Source organism: Trachemys scripta, chromosome 12, assembly GCF_013100865.1.
Source record: "Trachemys scripta elegans isolate TJP31775 chromosome 12, CAS_Tse_1.0, whole genome shotgun sequence".
Classification (NCBI taxonomy): Eukaryota; Metazoa; Chordata; order Testudines; family Emydidae; genus Trachemys; species Trachemys scripta.
Genome location: NC_048309.1, coordinates 30,939,677 through 30,956,152, shown reverse-complemented (window position 1 = coordinate 30,956,152; position 16,476 = coordinate 30,939,677). Strand labels below are relative to the sequence as shown.

Sequence of the window (16,476 nt, the reverse complement as noted above, 5' to 3'; positions counted from 1 at the left end):
CCTGTCCCTCCATTTCCCATCTCTGTTAAGTAGATCTGATGCAACAAGTAGATTTTTAAAAAACATTTTTGGGATTAAGGGTCATCTTTTGCTGCTGTTCTTCATAACCAAAAGTTTCTTCATGAGTAGCTTTGGCACAAAATCTCCTTCAGAGAAATTCCTAAAGTTCCCTCTTTTAAAATGACTGCCATTTTCCACTGTTCTCAACTGATCCTCAGCTAGGATGGTCCCTGTTTCCCATTGTTCACAGTGGCAATGAAGCCAAACAACCTTCAGGGAAGATGCCCTAGGAACACTGTTAGGAACAGGTGAATTCGGTGGTGGCCATCTTTACTAAGGGTGTCCTGTGGCCTCAGTCCTGTTCAAAGCAATGGTTAATCATGGCCATTTTGAAAGAGAACAATTTTTATTGTGTATCCCTGAAGGATATTACTAATCTTCAGCCTTTGACAAACTTTGTTATAAAAAATAATGGAAGGGAAAAATCCTACCTGTCACACCAGATCCACTCAATGTTCACCTCTCTGCCAATGTCTGTTGATAGACAATACATTAGAATTTATAAATCCTGAATTATCTTATTTGATACAGAGTATTCAGTTTCTTAAATGACCCATTTTTAAATTAATGTTTATGAATTAGTTAATAGATTTACATATAAATTCTTAGAAAATTAATTCTGCAAGTACTGTGATTCAGTGGGTACGATATGCTCTATTCTTCATACATAAAATGGTTGAACTTAAAGTGCAAATTCAGCCTTAACTATGGAGCTGCAGTTGATGCCTCCATATAATAATCATATGTTTTTGGATTATGGCATTCTCATATGTATAGTACTTAAATTATATTCTATAATTTAATAGAACTAGTGGCTAGCAAAAGGGTTAAAGGCAGGGTAATGTAATTAATGCAAATCAACATAGGTTTATGAAAAACACATCCTGTCACATTAACTAGATCGCTTTTTTTGATTGCAAGTTTGGTTGATAAAGGTAATAATGTTGATATATTACGAATTTGACTTGGTAACACATGGCATTTTGATTAAAAAACTGGAATTATATAAAATTAACATGGGACACGTTAAATGGATTAAAAACAGGCTAACGTATAGGTCTCAAAATGTAATTCTAAATAGGGAATTGTCATTGAGCAGGTGTGTTTGCAGTCCTGTTGGAATTGGTTCTTGGCCTTATGCTATTTAACACTTTTTTTTTTAATCAATGACCTGGGAGAAAATATAAAATGATCACTGATAAAGGGTGCAGATGACACACACATTGGGGGACTGGTAAATAATGAACAGGGTAAGTCACTGATCCAGAGTAATCTGGGTCACTTGGTAAACTGGGTGCAAGTAAATCATGTTTTAATATGGCAAAAATTTAAATGTATACGCCAAGGAACAAAGAATGTAGGCCATACTTACAGATTGGGGGACTCAATCCTGGGAAGCAGTGACTCTGAAAAAGATTTGGCGATCGTGGTGAATAATCAGCATAAACTCCCAGTGTGATGCTGTGGCCAAATAGAGCATGTGTGATCCTGGGATGCATAAACAGGGGAATCTTGAGTAGGTGTAGAGAGCTTATTTTGCCTCTGTATTTGGCACTGGGGCAACCACTGCTGGAATATTGTATCCCTTTCTTGTGCCCATAGTTCAAGAAGGATGCTGATAAATTGGAGGGGATTCAGAGAAGAGTCATGAGAATGATTCAAGATTAGAAAACATGCCTTATAGCAGTAGACTCAAGGAGCTCAATCGACTTAGTTTAACAAAGAGAAGGTTACAGGGTGACTTGATTAATCTATAAATATCTTCATGGGGACCAAATATTTAATAGTGGACTCTTCAGTCTAGCCGAGAAAGGTAAAACATGATCCAGTGGTTGGAAGTTGAGGCTAGACAAATTCAGACCGGAAATAAGGTGTTAATTTTTAACAGTGAGAGTAATTAATAATTGAAACAATTTATCCAGGTTTTGTGGTGGATTCTCCATTAGTGACAATTTTTAACACAAGATTGGATGTTTTTTCTAAAAGATCTGTTCTAGGAATTATTTTGGATAAGATCTCTGCCTTAATGTATACCTTCATGTATAGTATGTTTAACAAGGGCGAAATATTGCTTTATGGAACTTAAATTTTAAATTTCCTGAAGTTTTGGTTAAATTTTCAACAATAGTGTTGCATGTGGCTGATACATACATACATACATACATATATATAAATTAGTTCAAATTTTAAAGGATAACAGTCATATTCTGCTACTGTATTTGAATTCTTAAAAAAATGATGAGGAAAAAAGATTAAAAATTACTGGTATAGTAGATTACCACCCCTTGGATCTCATGCTTCTGTGGGGTGACCGAACGGTTGATGGGAATTAATTCAGTCAAGAGGCATTCTAACTAATAGGATGTGAGCCAGACTGTTCATCAGCTGTTCTGACAGCTAGTACCTGTTTTCTCTTCTGTCTGCGAACAGGCTCAAAATCACTCCACAGCTACTCTTGGTGCTTGGCTCCTCAAGGGTGTGCTTGATACTTAGAAGTTGGTTTCTGATTTTAAAAATGCCTCCTATGCTTTCCATGATTCTGCTGTGAAGTTCCTAGTGTTGTTTTCTAAGATTTTGCTTGAAGTGTGCTAGTTTGGACGTGCATCGAGGATTCAGTCTACATAGGACTTGTGACCACTTTTTTTAAACTTTGTAGTCATTTCATCCTTGGTTTTCAGGTAAGGAGAAGCAGCCTAGTCCCTTCAAATGCAGAAAATGTTTTCCTCCAGTTGACAGGACTGCTGCATATCCTGCAGCTGCATGTGTTGTGATTCCTCCCAAGGCACCATAAAAGTTGTCAACTCAAGCCAGTGAATACGGGCAAGCATCATGCCACCTGGCTGCTCTAGAAAAGAGTAGTCAAACAAAGCTTTTGCCTCAGCCAGCGGTTTTGCACTGGAAACTGGCATTTTGACAAGTAATTAGATATAGAGACCCATTTCAGTATCTTCAAAGTTCCACTTTTAGAGTTGAAGGGCTGAATCCACCTCTTGATCTGAAGGGGGAGGCTTTAAATTGCCTCATCTCCCTAGCTCTGAAGCATGTGTTGAAGTTTGCACTGGTTGTGCACTCTGTGCTTGCATGTTAGATCTTTCAGTGTGTTCTGTGTATTCCAGTTCCTCTATCGTTTTAATACTGGCACAGGTGAAGCAAATGTATGGGCTGTGTGGCTCGGTTTATCCTCATAACTTTAGGTGTAATTGGTGTCTCAGATGCTGTTTGCAATGGGTCAAGTAATCTTGTATGCCCAAAGGCTGCTCAGAGCTTTGTGAACTGAGAAGAGCTCACTAAATTGAGGACTTTGACATTTTTACTCCAGACAGCAACATCTTTAGTGCAGTGGGTTCTGGAAACATTGAAGGTGCTAGAAAGAGGTACAATACGTAAGTAATGCAATCAGAGTAGTTTTCAAATCCTGGTTTCACAGGCTTAATTTTTAATAAGGCCTTGTCTATGCTACACAGTTTTGTCGGTAAAAGGCAGCTTTTGCCAACAAAACAGTGGAGGTGTACACACTACAAAACTACTTTTGGTGGCAAAACAAAACCACCTTGCCAAGACGCATAAAGCTTTTTGTGGCAAAGTTAAAATGACAAAGCATCAGTGTAGACGCCACCATTCATTATGTTGACATAACTGGCCTCTGCCAGTATCCCACAATGCCCACTATGACTGCTCTACTCTGTATTTAGAACTTGGCTTCCCCGCAGGCCTGTACCCCTCCCCTTTCAAAGCTCTGGGAAGCTTTGACATTTCTCAGTGTGAAGAGCTCTGTGAGCTGTATCTGCCCCCATGAGACATTACAAAGCCTTCTCAAAGCATCCTGCAGCAAGTTGTGCAGTGGGATAGCTACCCACAGTGCACTGTTCTGTGTCAATGCAAGAGCTGCTAGTGTAGATATGCTCTGCGGACACAAAGAGCATAGTGTGGACATGCAACAGCGGTTTAATTAAAGTGGCATAACTTTTGTCAACAAAACTCTAGCACAGACATGGCCTCAGTTTTGAAAACTGGGAAAGTTCCAGAGGAGTAGAAGAAAGCCGTGTCATACCAATTTTAAAAGAATAAACAGAATAATCCATGTAACTGAAGATTTTGTCCTCTGAAGATACATGAAGCTGTAGAATGAGTGGTTAGTGGGTGGGTGAGTGGGTGGGTGAGTGAGAGGTAGAGTTCCGAAGAGTTGATTATCTTTCTCCTATTTGTATGAAAAGTAATTTAAGGATAAACAGTTACTGACTCTCAGGAAGTCTGCATGCTTTAGCTTGCGCCGTATATTGGTTATTACTCTAACAGCTTAGCTGAAAGTTCTAAATCAAATAGGATCCCTCACAAGCCAGAGGTTTAAGATACATATGATTTATGGATTGGTGATCTGGGGCAGAAGGCCAGAATTATAGTAAGTAATTTTCTCTTTCAGCATTCTAGGTCATAAGAACCCCCAAATAAATGGTGGGATACATAGAGGTCTCACACTGATAGACCTCAATATTCACAAGAAATTGCTTGTTTGCAATATTGAGTTCTTCTCCTCCCCCCCCCATCCCCCCCACCCCACCCCATAGTGCTCCAGAAAAAGGCGGAACCTCTGAAAGTTCATTGCTGGTATGTCCTCAGTAAAAAGTACCTTACTGTCCCCAAATTGGGTAATTCTGTTAATAGCTAGTGCATGTGACCAAGAATCACAGTAGTCAAGGTCCAGTTTTTCCTGGGCTGTTGTGGCAGAGGAGGAGCTTCCCTCTTCCACCTCTGTACACTTTCCTTTCCTACCATCAAGCTTGGGAGAGATTGTGCTTCCTTAGGGTACAATTTCTTCCCAAGGTCTTCCTGGGTCGAACGGTCGCACACCAACTTTATATTAATTCCCATGAGCAGAGAATTCCATGTGGGCATTATCGTATGAAGGGGGAAAAGTGCCTCTATGTCGTGGTAACCTAAACTTTGTAGTTCGAAATTCAGGCATGTCTGTGTATTTCCTATTGTTGCCCTAGAGTTTGAATAGATTCCTTTGTGCCCATTGCAGTAAGCCAGGGGTTCTCAAATTGGGGGTCGGGTCCCTTCAGGGGGTCATGAGGTTATTATGTGGGGGGTCGTGAGCTGTCAGTTTCTACCCAAACCCCGCTTTGCCTCCGGCATTTATAATGGTGTTAAATATATTAAAATATTTTTAATTTATAAGGGGGCTTGCTATGTGAAAGGGGTTACCAGTACAAAAGTTTGAGAATCACTGCAGTAAGCTCTCCCTTTCTCTCTCCTGTTTCCAGCCCATCCTCAATTCCTCTGTTGCCTCCTCTTCTCCAAACTTCAGTTTATCAGATCAGTTAGAAGCTATTCTCTGTACCTTTGCAAGAATTTGTACATCTCTCTGGAAGAAAGATACACCAAGCTTGGATACAGGACTCCTGATGGGGTCTAATCATGACAATTGTACAATAGTTTTCCTTGTCATCTTCATATTTCTTTTGTTGAAGCTTGAGACCCTATTGGTACTCCTTGCTGCAATTGAATGTTTCCCATCTCCATGTTACTTCTAAATTGAATCAGATTTCTTTCCACTTCCATTATATGTTTCATTCTTTATTAATACAATATTTTAAGTTTTGGGGTTGGCAGATTTTGCCATCCCAATAGCATGGCCCTGTTTAGGTTTGTTGAAATTATCAAAATGATTTGAAATCACTCACTGTCAGGAAATTCTTACTGATACCAGGCCTAAATTTTGCCTTTCTTAATTTTTTCTTCTCCTTTCTCCTTGTTATTTCCCCCCATGTACAACCCTAAAAAAATTCCTCTTCGTTCTTGTTGTTCACTCCCAGTAAGTAAATGTAGATTGTTAAATCGCTCCACTTTTCTCTTAGGCAACCTGCTGTGTATGTATAAGCTCTCCTACTTTCCCCAGGAATCAGTCTGTCTAGCACTATTGAGTACTTCTGTTGCTTTTCTCTTTGAACTCCTTCAGGTTTGTCAGTTTCTTTCAGACAGAGTAGTACCCCAAACTGAATGCATTTCAGATGCAGTCGTACCAGAACAATTTACTTTCCTGCTCCATGATGCCTCTGTGTATTTAGCCTTAAATTGCATTGGCCATTTTTGTTATCTTGTATTAAAAATATTTATCAAAATTGCTATTTGCTCTTATGCCTAGCTCATCTTGGCAGTACGGCTTTCTAGCTTCCTCCCTCCAAGTGACTGCTGTCAGTTTTTTTCAGATTATTTCCCCTCACTCTTTTCTGACCACGTTTGTTATCTCTCATGGCTTTGGATTAATTCTGTGTTCTTGTTGGTGTTTTCAACTCCTCCCAATTTAATGTGATTTTTTTTTTTTTTTTCATTAACAGGCTACTTACTTCCATTTCCAGTTCATTGAACTTGCTAGCTCTGGGTCCTTCCAGATACTTCCCCCTCCCCTAACGCGAGATACCATGATTTAATATCCTTTTGTGGAGTTTTTTTATGATAAAGTATTCGTTTTATCCAAATGATTTACTAAAATCTAAATACGCAACATGAACTGCAGTGCCTTTATTTACTAACTTTGCGCTTCTGTTTAAAAAGAAACAAAAACAAACCCACAACATTGTCCCTAGAAAAAATTATTCTTTACAAACTCATGTTATTTTTCATATTATTCCATTAGCCTCTAGATATTTAGTGATTTATCTTACTAGTGATGCAAGTTAGATTTATGTGATGGTTATTGCCAGGATCATTCTTCTCTTTTTTTAAAAAATTGTTCTATGTTGGCGTTTCTCCAATTTTCTGGTAATCTTCCCATTTGAACAATTTTTTTAGGTATAGTTGACAGCACCGCAGGAAGTTCAGACTGTTTTTGTTTGTTTGTTTTTTGTTTGTTTTTTTGTTAATCAAAATGTTTCTTTCAAGAATACAGTAATTCCCATCAAAAACATAAGTGAAAATGTTTGGAACCTTAGAAGAGGTAGGAATAAATCTATTTAGTTCATCTTCTGGCCAATGTAGCAATGTTCTGTAGACTATATTCTCTTATTCCAGGCCAGTTTGAAGACTTGAACAAAGTTTTTTCCAGCAGCGCTATTGAGAAATGAATATGTAGTCTAATAAATCTCTGAGTAAGAAATGTTTCTTGAAATTCATCCTAAGTATGCCTTTGCTTAATGTCATGCCTTCACGTTTACTGAACTTTTAAAAGTTCTTTTGTTAATAAATCTAATTTACTTGAAGGACAGCTCTGACTTTTCCCTTACTGTAGCAGCACTCCACAGCTCTTAACTTTAACAGATATTTATAGTTGGATCTGACATCAGGAAATCCTGATGCCCAATCAGTTATATGTTAGTAAGCAAAAAATGTTTCTCTTGACCAGTGCTCTAATATAAGATACTAATGTTTAAAGAAACTTGATAGAATGTGCTATTATTGTTTTAAGTGAAACATGTAGTGTTCATGCTGCTTCCATAGTGAACAGCATCATTGTACTACTGTTGTGCTACAGGCTTCAGTTAAGCAAAGTCTCTATAATATAATATATTATGTTCCCTATTACAATAGCAATTGGTTAATAAACATTTTTATGGAGATTTTAGTAGTAGTTACATCAAACCACAGTAAGGAAAACAGTCTCAGGTTAGTCCCTGTCTAGGCTGTTGATCTCAAAAGCCGCTAATAGCAACAATACTTTTTGTTTCATAGCTAATATAGTATTTTATGTTTAAATACATGTTAGTTTCTTAATTTTTTTAAGTTTAGAGAATCATATGATAAATATAGCAAAAGCATGGGGGATTCTTATTTGTTTTGTCCTTACAGTAACAAAAACTTTTAAGAGAACACATGATTTTATTGCTTCAAAAGCTGCGACTGTTGACCAAGATCACAAGTTTAGATGCAAGCTCTTGGACTGTTCAAAATCATTCCGCAAAGCCAAGTTGCTACATTATCATATGAAATATTTTCATGGAGTGGAGAAGGCACCAGAACCACAGCAGAGTCCAGTTCAAAGAAATATTCAAACACGAGGTTTTTTGGCTTCTGAAAAAGCCAAACAAAGAAGTTTAAACAGAAGGCGGACTACATCTGGTTCATTGTGTAAGTATGTTGGGTATCTCTTCATTTTTAAGGAGCATTCTAGTATCTAGAATGAAAAGGAAAATTAATGGAAAACATTTCAGTTACATGATAGATATTAGGCAAAGAAGGGTCCTTTGGGTTCATCTTCTTATTCTTCTATGACAAGTTTCAGAGTAACAGCCGTGTTAGTCTGTATCCGCAAAAAGAAGAACAGGAGTACTTGTGGCACCTTAGAGACTAACAAATTTATTAGAGCATAAGCTTTCGTGGACTACAGCCCACTTCTTCGGATGCATATAGAATGGAACATATAATGAGGAGATATATATACACACATACAGAGAGCATAAACAGGTGGGAGTTGTCTTACCAACTCTGAGAGGCCAATTAATTAAGAGAAAAAAAACTTTTGAAGTGATAATCAAGCTAGCCGAGTACAGACAGTGTGATAAGAAGTGTGAGAGTACTTACAAGGGGAGATAGAGTCAACGTTTGTAATGGCTCAGCCATTCCCAGTCCTTATTCAAACCGGAGTTGATTGTGTCTAGTTTGCATATCAATTCTAGCTCTGCAGTCTCTCTTTGGAGTCTGTTTTTGAAGTTTTTCTGTTGTAATATAGCCACCCGCAGGTCTGTCACTGAATGACCAGACAGGTTAAAGTGTTCTCCCACTGGTTTTTGAGTATTTTGATTCCTGATGTCAGATTTGTGTCCATTAATTCTTTTGCGTAGAGACTGTCCGGTTTGGCCAATGTACATGGCAGAGGGGCATTGCTGGCACATGATGGCATATATCACATTGGTAGATGTGCAGGTGAACGAGCCCCTGATGGTATGGCTGATGTGATTAGGTCCTATGATGATGTCACTTGAATAGATATGTGGACAGAGTTGGCATCGGGGTTTGTTACAAGGATAGGTTCCTGGGTTAGTGGTTTTGTTCAGTGATGTGTGGTTGCTGGTGAGTATTTGCTTTAGGTTGGGGGGTTGTCTGTAAGCGAGGACAGGTCTGTCTCCCAAGATCTGTGAGAGTAAAGGATCATCTTTCAGGATAGGTTGTAGATCTCTGATGATGCGCTGGAGAGGTTTTAGTTGGGGGCTGAAGGTGACAGCTAGTGGTGTTCTGTTATTTTCTTTGTTGGGCCTGTCTTGTAGGAGGTGACTTCTGGGTACTCGTCTGGCTCTGTCAATCTGTTTTTTCACTTCAGCAGGTGGGTATTGTAGTTTTAAGAATGCTTGATAGAGATCTTGTAGGTGCTTGTCTCTATCCGAGGGATTGGAGCAAATGCGGTTATATCTTAGAGCTTGGCTGTAGACAATGGATCGTGTGGTGTGTCCTGGATGGAAGCTGGAGGCATGTAGGTAAGTGTAGCGGTCAGTAGGTTTCCGGTATAGGGTGGTATTGATGTGACCATCGCTTATTAGCACAGTAGTGTCCAGGAAATGGACCGCTTGTGTGGATTGATCTAGGCTGAGGTTGATGGTGGGATGGAAATTATTGAAATCATGGTGAAATTCCTCAAGGGCTTCTTTTCCATGGGTCCAGATGATGAAGATGTCATCAATGTAGCGCAAGTAGAGTAGGGGCGTTAGGGGACGAGAGCTAAGGAAGCGTTGTTCTAAGTCAGCCATAAAAATGTTGGCATATTGTGGGGCCATGCGGGTACCCATAGCAGTGCCGCTGACTTGAAGGTATATATTGTCCCCAAATGTGAAATAGTTGTGGGTGAGGACAAAATCACAAAGTTCAGCCACCAGGTTAGCTGTGACATTATCAGGGATACTGTTCCTGATAGCTTGTAGTCCATCTTTGTGTGGAATATTGGTGTAGAGGGCTTCTACGTCCATAGTGGCCAGGATGGTGTTTTCTGGAAGATCACCGATGGATTGTAGTTTCCTCAGGAAGTCAGTGGTGTCTCGAAGATAGCTGGGAGTGCTGGTAGCGTAGGGTCTGAGGAGAGAGTCTACATAACCAGACAAGCCTGATGTTAGGGTGCCAATGCCTGAGATGATGGGGCGTCCAGGATATCCAGGTTTATGGATCTTGGGTAGCAAATAGAATACCCCTGGTCGGGGTTCTAGGCATGTGTCTGTACGGATTTGTTCCTGTGCTTTGTCAGGGAGTTTTTTTAGCAGATGGTGTAGTTTCTTTAGGTAATCCTCAGTGGGATCAGAGGATAATGGCCTGTAGAATGTGGTGTTAGAGAGCTGTCTAGCAGCCTCCTGGTCATATTCCAATTTATTCATGATGACGACAGCACCTCCTTTGTCAGCCTTTTTGATTATGATGTCAGGGTTGTTTCTGAGGCTGTAGATGGCGTTGTGTTCAGCATGGCTGAGGTTATGTGGCAAGTGATGTTGCTTTTCCACAATTTCAGCCTTTGCACGTCGACGGAAGCAATCTATGTAGAAATCCAGTCTGTTGTTTCGACCGTCCGGAGGAGTCCATGCAGAATCCTTTTTTTTGTAGTGCTGGTAGGGAGGATTCTGTGGGTTAGTATGCTGTTCAGAGGTATGTTGGAAATATTCTTTGAGTCGGAGACGTCGAAAGTAGGATTCTAGGTCACCGCAGAACTGTATCATATTCATGGGTCTGGAGGGACAAAAGGAGAGGCCCCGAGATAGGACAGACTCTTCTGCTGGGCTAAGAGTATAGCTGGAAAGATTAACAATATTGCTGGGTGGGTTAAGGGAACTACTGTTGTGGCTGCTTGTGGCATGTAGCAGTTTAGATAGTTTAGTGTCCTTTTTCCTTTGTAGAGAGGCAAAGTTTGTCTTGTAAATGGCTTGTCTAGTTTTTGTAAAGTCTATCCATGAGGAAGTTTGTGTGGAAGGTTGGTTTCTTATGAGAGTATCCAGTTCTGAGAGCTCATTCTTAATCTTTCCCTGTTTGCTGTATAGGATGCTGATCAGGTGGTTTCGCAGTTTCTTTGAGAGTGTGTGACACAGTCTCTCAGCATAGTCTGTGTGATATGTAGATTGTAATGGATTTTTTACCTTTAGTCCTTTTGGTATGATGTCCATCTGCTTGCATTTGGAAAGGAAGATGATGTCTGTCTGTATCTGTACGAGTTTTTTCATGAGGTTGATGGATTTCCATTCCATACGGCTAAATGCAGTGCCTTGCATAATGACAGGTTTCAGAGTAACAGCCGTGTTAGTCTGTATCCGCAAAAAGAAGAACAGGAGTACTTGTGGCACCTTAGAGACTAACAAATTTATTAGAGCATAAGCTTTCGTGGACTACAGCCCACTTCTTCGGATGCATATAGAATGGAACATATATTGAGGAGATATATATACACACATACAGAGAGCATAAACAGGTGGGAGTTGTCTTACCAACTCTGAGAGGCCAATTAATTAAGAGAAAAAAAACTTTTGAAGTGATAATCAAGCTAGCCCAGTACAGACAGTTTGATAATAAGTGTGAGAATACTTACAAGGGGAGATAGAGTCAATGTTTGTAATGGCTCAGCCATTCCCAGTCCTTATTCAAACCGGAGTTGATTGTGTCTAGTTTGCATATCAATTCTAGCTCAGCAGTCTCTCTTTGGAGTCTGTTTTTGAAGTTTTTCTGTTGTAATATAGCCACCCGCAGGTCTGTCACTGAATGACCAGACAGGTTAAAGTGTTCTCCCACTGGTTTTTGAGTATTTTGATTCCTGATGTCAGATTTGTGTCCATTAATTCTTTTGCGTAGAGACTGTCCGGTTTGGCCAATGTACATGGCAGAGGGGCATTGCTGGCACATGATGGCATATATCACATTGGTAGATGTGCAGGTGAACGAGCCCCTGATGGTATGGCTGATGTGATTAGGTCCTATGATGATGTCACTTGAATAGATATGTGGACAGAGTTGGCATCGGGGTTTGTTACAAGGATAGGTTCCTGGGTTAGTGGTTTTGTTCAGTGATGTGTGGTTGCTGGTGAGTATTTGCTTTAGGTTGGGGGGTTGTCTGTAAGCGAGGACAGGTCTGTCTCCCAAGATCTGTGAGAGTAAAGGATCATCTTTCAGGATAGGTTGTAGATCTCTGATGATGCGCTGGAGAGGTTTTAGTTGGGGGCTGAAGGTGACAGCTAGTGGTGTTCTGTTATTTTCTTTGTTGGGCCTGTCTTGTAGGAGGTGACTTCTGGGTACTCGTCTGGCTCTGTCAATCTGTTTTTTCACTTCAGCAGGTGGGTATTGTAGTTTTAAGAATGCTTGATAGAGATCTTGTAGGTGCTTGTCTCTATCCGAGGGATTGGAGCAAATGCGGTTATATCTTAGAGCTTGGCTGTAGACAATGGATCGTGTGGTGTGTCCTGGATGGAAGCTGGAGGCATGTAGGTAAGTGTAGCGGTCAGTAGGTTTCCGGTATAGGGTGGTATTGATGTGACCATCGCTTATTAGCACAGTAGTGTCCAGGAAATGGACCGCTTGTGTGGATTGATCTAGGCTGAGGTTGATGGTGGGATGGAAATTATTGAAATCATGGTGAAATTCCTCAAGGGCTTCTTTTCCATGGGTCCAGATGATGAAGATGTCATCAATGTAGCGCAAGTAGAGTAGGGGCGTTAGGGGACGAGAGCTAAGGAAGCGTTGTTCTAAGTCAGCCATAAAAATGTTGGCATATTGTGGGGCCATGCGGGTACCCATAGCAGTGCCGCTGACTTGAAGGTATATATTGTCCCCAAATGTGAAATAGTTGTGGGTGAGGACAAAATCACAAAGTTCAGCCACCAGGTTAGCTGTGACATTATCAGGGATACTGTTCCTGATAGCTTGTAGTCCATCTTTGTGTGGAATATTGGTGTAGAGGGCTTCTACGTCCATAGTGGCCAGGATGGTGTTTTCTGGAAGATCACCGATGGATTGTAGTTTCCTCAGGAAGTCAGTGGTGTCTCGAAGATAGCTGGGAGTGCTGGTAGCGTAGGGTCTGAGGACAGAGTCTACATAACCAGACAAGCCTGATGTTAGGGTGCCAATGCCTGAGATGATGGGGCGTCCAGGATATCCAGGTTTATGGATCTTGGGTAGCAAATAGAATACCCCTGGTCGGGGTTCTAGGCATGTGTCTGTACGGATTTGTTCCTGTGCTTTGTCAGGGAGTTTTTTTAGCAGATGGTGTAGTTTCTTTAGGTAATCCTCAGTGGGATCAGAGGATAATGGCCTGTAGAATGTGGTGTTAGAGAGCTGTCTAGCAGCCTCCTGGTCATATTCCAATTTATTCATGATGACGACAGCACCTCCTTTGTCAGCCTTTTTGATTATGATGTCAGGGTTGTTTCTGAGGCTGTAGATGGCGTTGTGTTCAGCATGGCTGAGGTTATGTGGCAAGTGATGTTGCTTTTCCACAATTTCAGCCTTTGCACGTCGACGGAAGCAATCTATGTAGAAATCCAGTCTGTTGTTTCGACCGTCCGGAGGAGTCCATGCAGAATCCTTTTTTTTGTAGTGCTGGTAGGGAGGATTCTGTGGGTTAGTATGCTGTTCAGAGGTATGTTGGAAATATTCTTTGAGTCGGAGACGTCGAAAGTAGGATTCTAGGTCACCGCAGAACTGTATCATATTCATGGGTCTGGAGGGACAAAAGGAGAGGCCCCGAGATAGGACAGACTCTTCTGCTGGGCTAAGAGTATAGCTGGAAAGATTAACAATATTGCTGGGTGGGTTAAGGGAACTACTGTTGTGGCTGCTTGTGGCATGTAGCAGTTTAGATAGTTTAGTGTCCTTTTTCCTTTGTAGAGAGGCAAAGTTTGTCTTGTAAATGGCTTGTCTAGTTTTTGTAAAGTCTATCCATGAGGAAGTTTGTGTGGAAGGTTGGTTTCTTATGAGAGTATCCAGTTCTGAGAGCTCATTCTTAATCTTTCCCTGTTTGCTGTATAGGATGCTGATCAGGTGGTTTCGCAGTTTCTTTGAGAGTGTGTGACACAGTCTCTCAGCATAGTCTGTGTGATATGTAGATTGTAATGGATTTTTTACCTTTAGTCCTTTTGGTATGATGTCCATCTGCTTGCATTTGGAAAGGAAGATGATGTCTGTCTGTATCTGTACGAGTTTTTTCATGAGGTTGATGGATTTCCATTCCATACGGCTAAATGCAGTGCCTTGCATAATGACAGGTTTCAGAGTAACAGCCGTGTTAGTCTGTATCCGCAAAAAGAAGAACAGGAGTACTTGTGGCACCTTAGAGACTAACAAATTTATTAGAGCATAAGCTTCGTAATCCACGAAAGCTTATGCTCTAATAAATTTGTTAGTCTCTAAGGTGCCACAAGTACTCCTGTTCTTCTTTTTTCTGGAGGTAGAGTTTCTGATGAATGACTGTTGGGCAATGTATTTATATCCTCTGTATATGGAAAGCTGTGATTGATATGCATACCCTCCAACCGCTGTTAACTGCTGCTTATAAGCAGCTCTGTGGTCACATGGTTAGGCATATAAATCCTACAGTGTAGCTCTGTGGAGGCAATGCATTCAAACAACCAGAATTATTGCTGGCAAGTACCTCCTTTTCATGGTTCTAGGTAGATTTTTGAAACAAAAATATTAAAGCATGCAACTCGTTTTTATTCTCTTTATAGATGCTCCTCTTCACGTAGCCCTAAGGACTACACCACAAAGAGATGAGAAAATAGAAAAGAGAAGAACTTCCGCTCCTTCCTCAGTAAATACATTAAAGGCTCACCAACCTTCCCTTAGAGAGCAAAGCAAAGAGAACCATATAGACAGATCACACAAGAAACATCAAGAAAGGGAAAGAACTGAAAATGGTATGGCTTCTAAACTGGTCTAACATGGGATTATGTTGGGGAACTTCAGTGCAATATAAGGAATTGTTATAAATGTTGATACACGATTCTTTGGCCTACCTTTGTCCCCTACCAGATACTTTTGTAATCTTGAAGAGGACATTAAGCAGTATTTTTCAGTGTTTCTTAGTTGTTTCATATATTCTTAAATAGGAGCTCTTCATCACAAAGCACTTTCCTCTGCTGAATTCTGCCTGGAAATCCTAATAATATGCTTCTGAAACTCCATTCCTTTCCTAAGAAATCATTTGTGGTATCACAAATTGTCAGTTATTTTAAGATCTAATGGGCAGTTAAGATAAGCTGTGAAAGAGCACTTAACCTTGAACACCGATGTATTTGGTAATTAGCAAATGTGTCAAGAATACATGTGAATGATAAATTATGGTTTGTCAGATTTAATGGATAAAGGTTAAAGTTTCCCAAAATGTATATATCCCTCAATGTGAAAGTTCCTCTTTCACTGTGTAGCTGTGTGAAAACGTTAAGACAAACACCCTATCATCTTTGAGTGAACACTTCACAAAATGATCACTCTTTCTGACCTATCAGTCCTCATCCTCAAAGGAAACCTGCACAATATATTAAAAAGACAAGCCTTGAAGCTTAAACTCCTAACTCTGTTTCTCCCATCGACGTAGCTACAGCATCTCATGGAGGTGGATTAAAACTATAATGAGGGGAGAAGCTCTCCCATCGGCTTAGTAGCATCTTCTCTAAAACACTACAGCAGTGTTTATGCACTGGTGCAGCTCCGCCACTTTAGCACTGTATGTGAAGATGAGCCCCTACACCTGAAGAAGAGCTCTGCATGGCTTGAAAGCTTGTCCCTCTGACCATCAGAACTTGGTCCAATAAAAGATATTACCTCACCCTCCTGTGGTCTAAATTAGCTGTTACCACTGAAAAGAGAGACCTTGGAGTCATTGTGGAGAGTTCTCTGAAAATATCCATTCATTGTGCAGCAGCAGTCAAAAAAGCTAACGTTAGGAACTATTAGGAAAAGGATAGATAATGAAGGCAGAAAATATCATAATGCCATTATAGAAATCCATGGTACCTTGAATACTGCGTACAGAACTGGTCGCCCTATCTCAAAAAAAGATACATTAGAATTGTAAAAGGTACAGAGAAGGGCAGCAAGAATGATTAGGGGTATGGAACAGCTTCCATATGAGGAGAGATTAAAAAGACTGGGGCTGGTCATCTTAGAAAAGAGATGACTAAGAGGGGGATATAATAGAGCTCTATAAAATCATGAGCAGAGAAAGTGAATAAGGTAGTGTTATTTACTTTTCACATAACAAAGAACTAGTAGTCACCTAATGAAATTAATAGGCAGCAGGTTTAAAACAAACTAAAGGAAGTACTTCACGCAATGTACAGTCAACCTATGGAACTCATTGCCAGAGGATGTTGTGAAAGCCAAAAGCATAACTGGATTAAAAAAAGAGAAATTCATGAAGGATAGGTCCATCAATGGCCATGAGCCAGGATGGTCAGGGACACAACCCCATGCTCTGGGTGTCCCTAAACCTCCAGCTGCCAAAAATATCTGGTGCTGGCCACTGTC

At 40.4% G+C, this 16,476-nt stretch overlaps 1 protein-coding gene across 1 annotated transcript in view; it reads left to right on the top strand.

The window, feature by feature from the left end:
• Nucleotides 1-16,476, top strand: part of PHF20 (PHD finger protein 20) — a 167,948-nt gene that overhangs the window by 83,418 nt on the left and 68,054 nt on the right. The window contains exons 9-10 of the mRNA XM_034787648.1: nucleotides 7,846-8,124; nucleotides 14,676-14,864. Of these exons, the coding sequence (XP_034643539.1) occupies nucleotides 7,846-8,124; nucleotides 14,676-14,864 (468 nt within the window). The remainder of the gene's footprint in view (nucleotides 1-7,845; nucleotides 8,125-14,675; nucleotides 14,865-16,476) is intronic.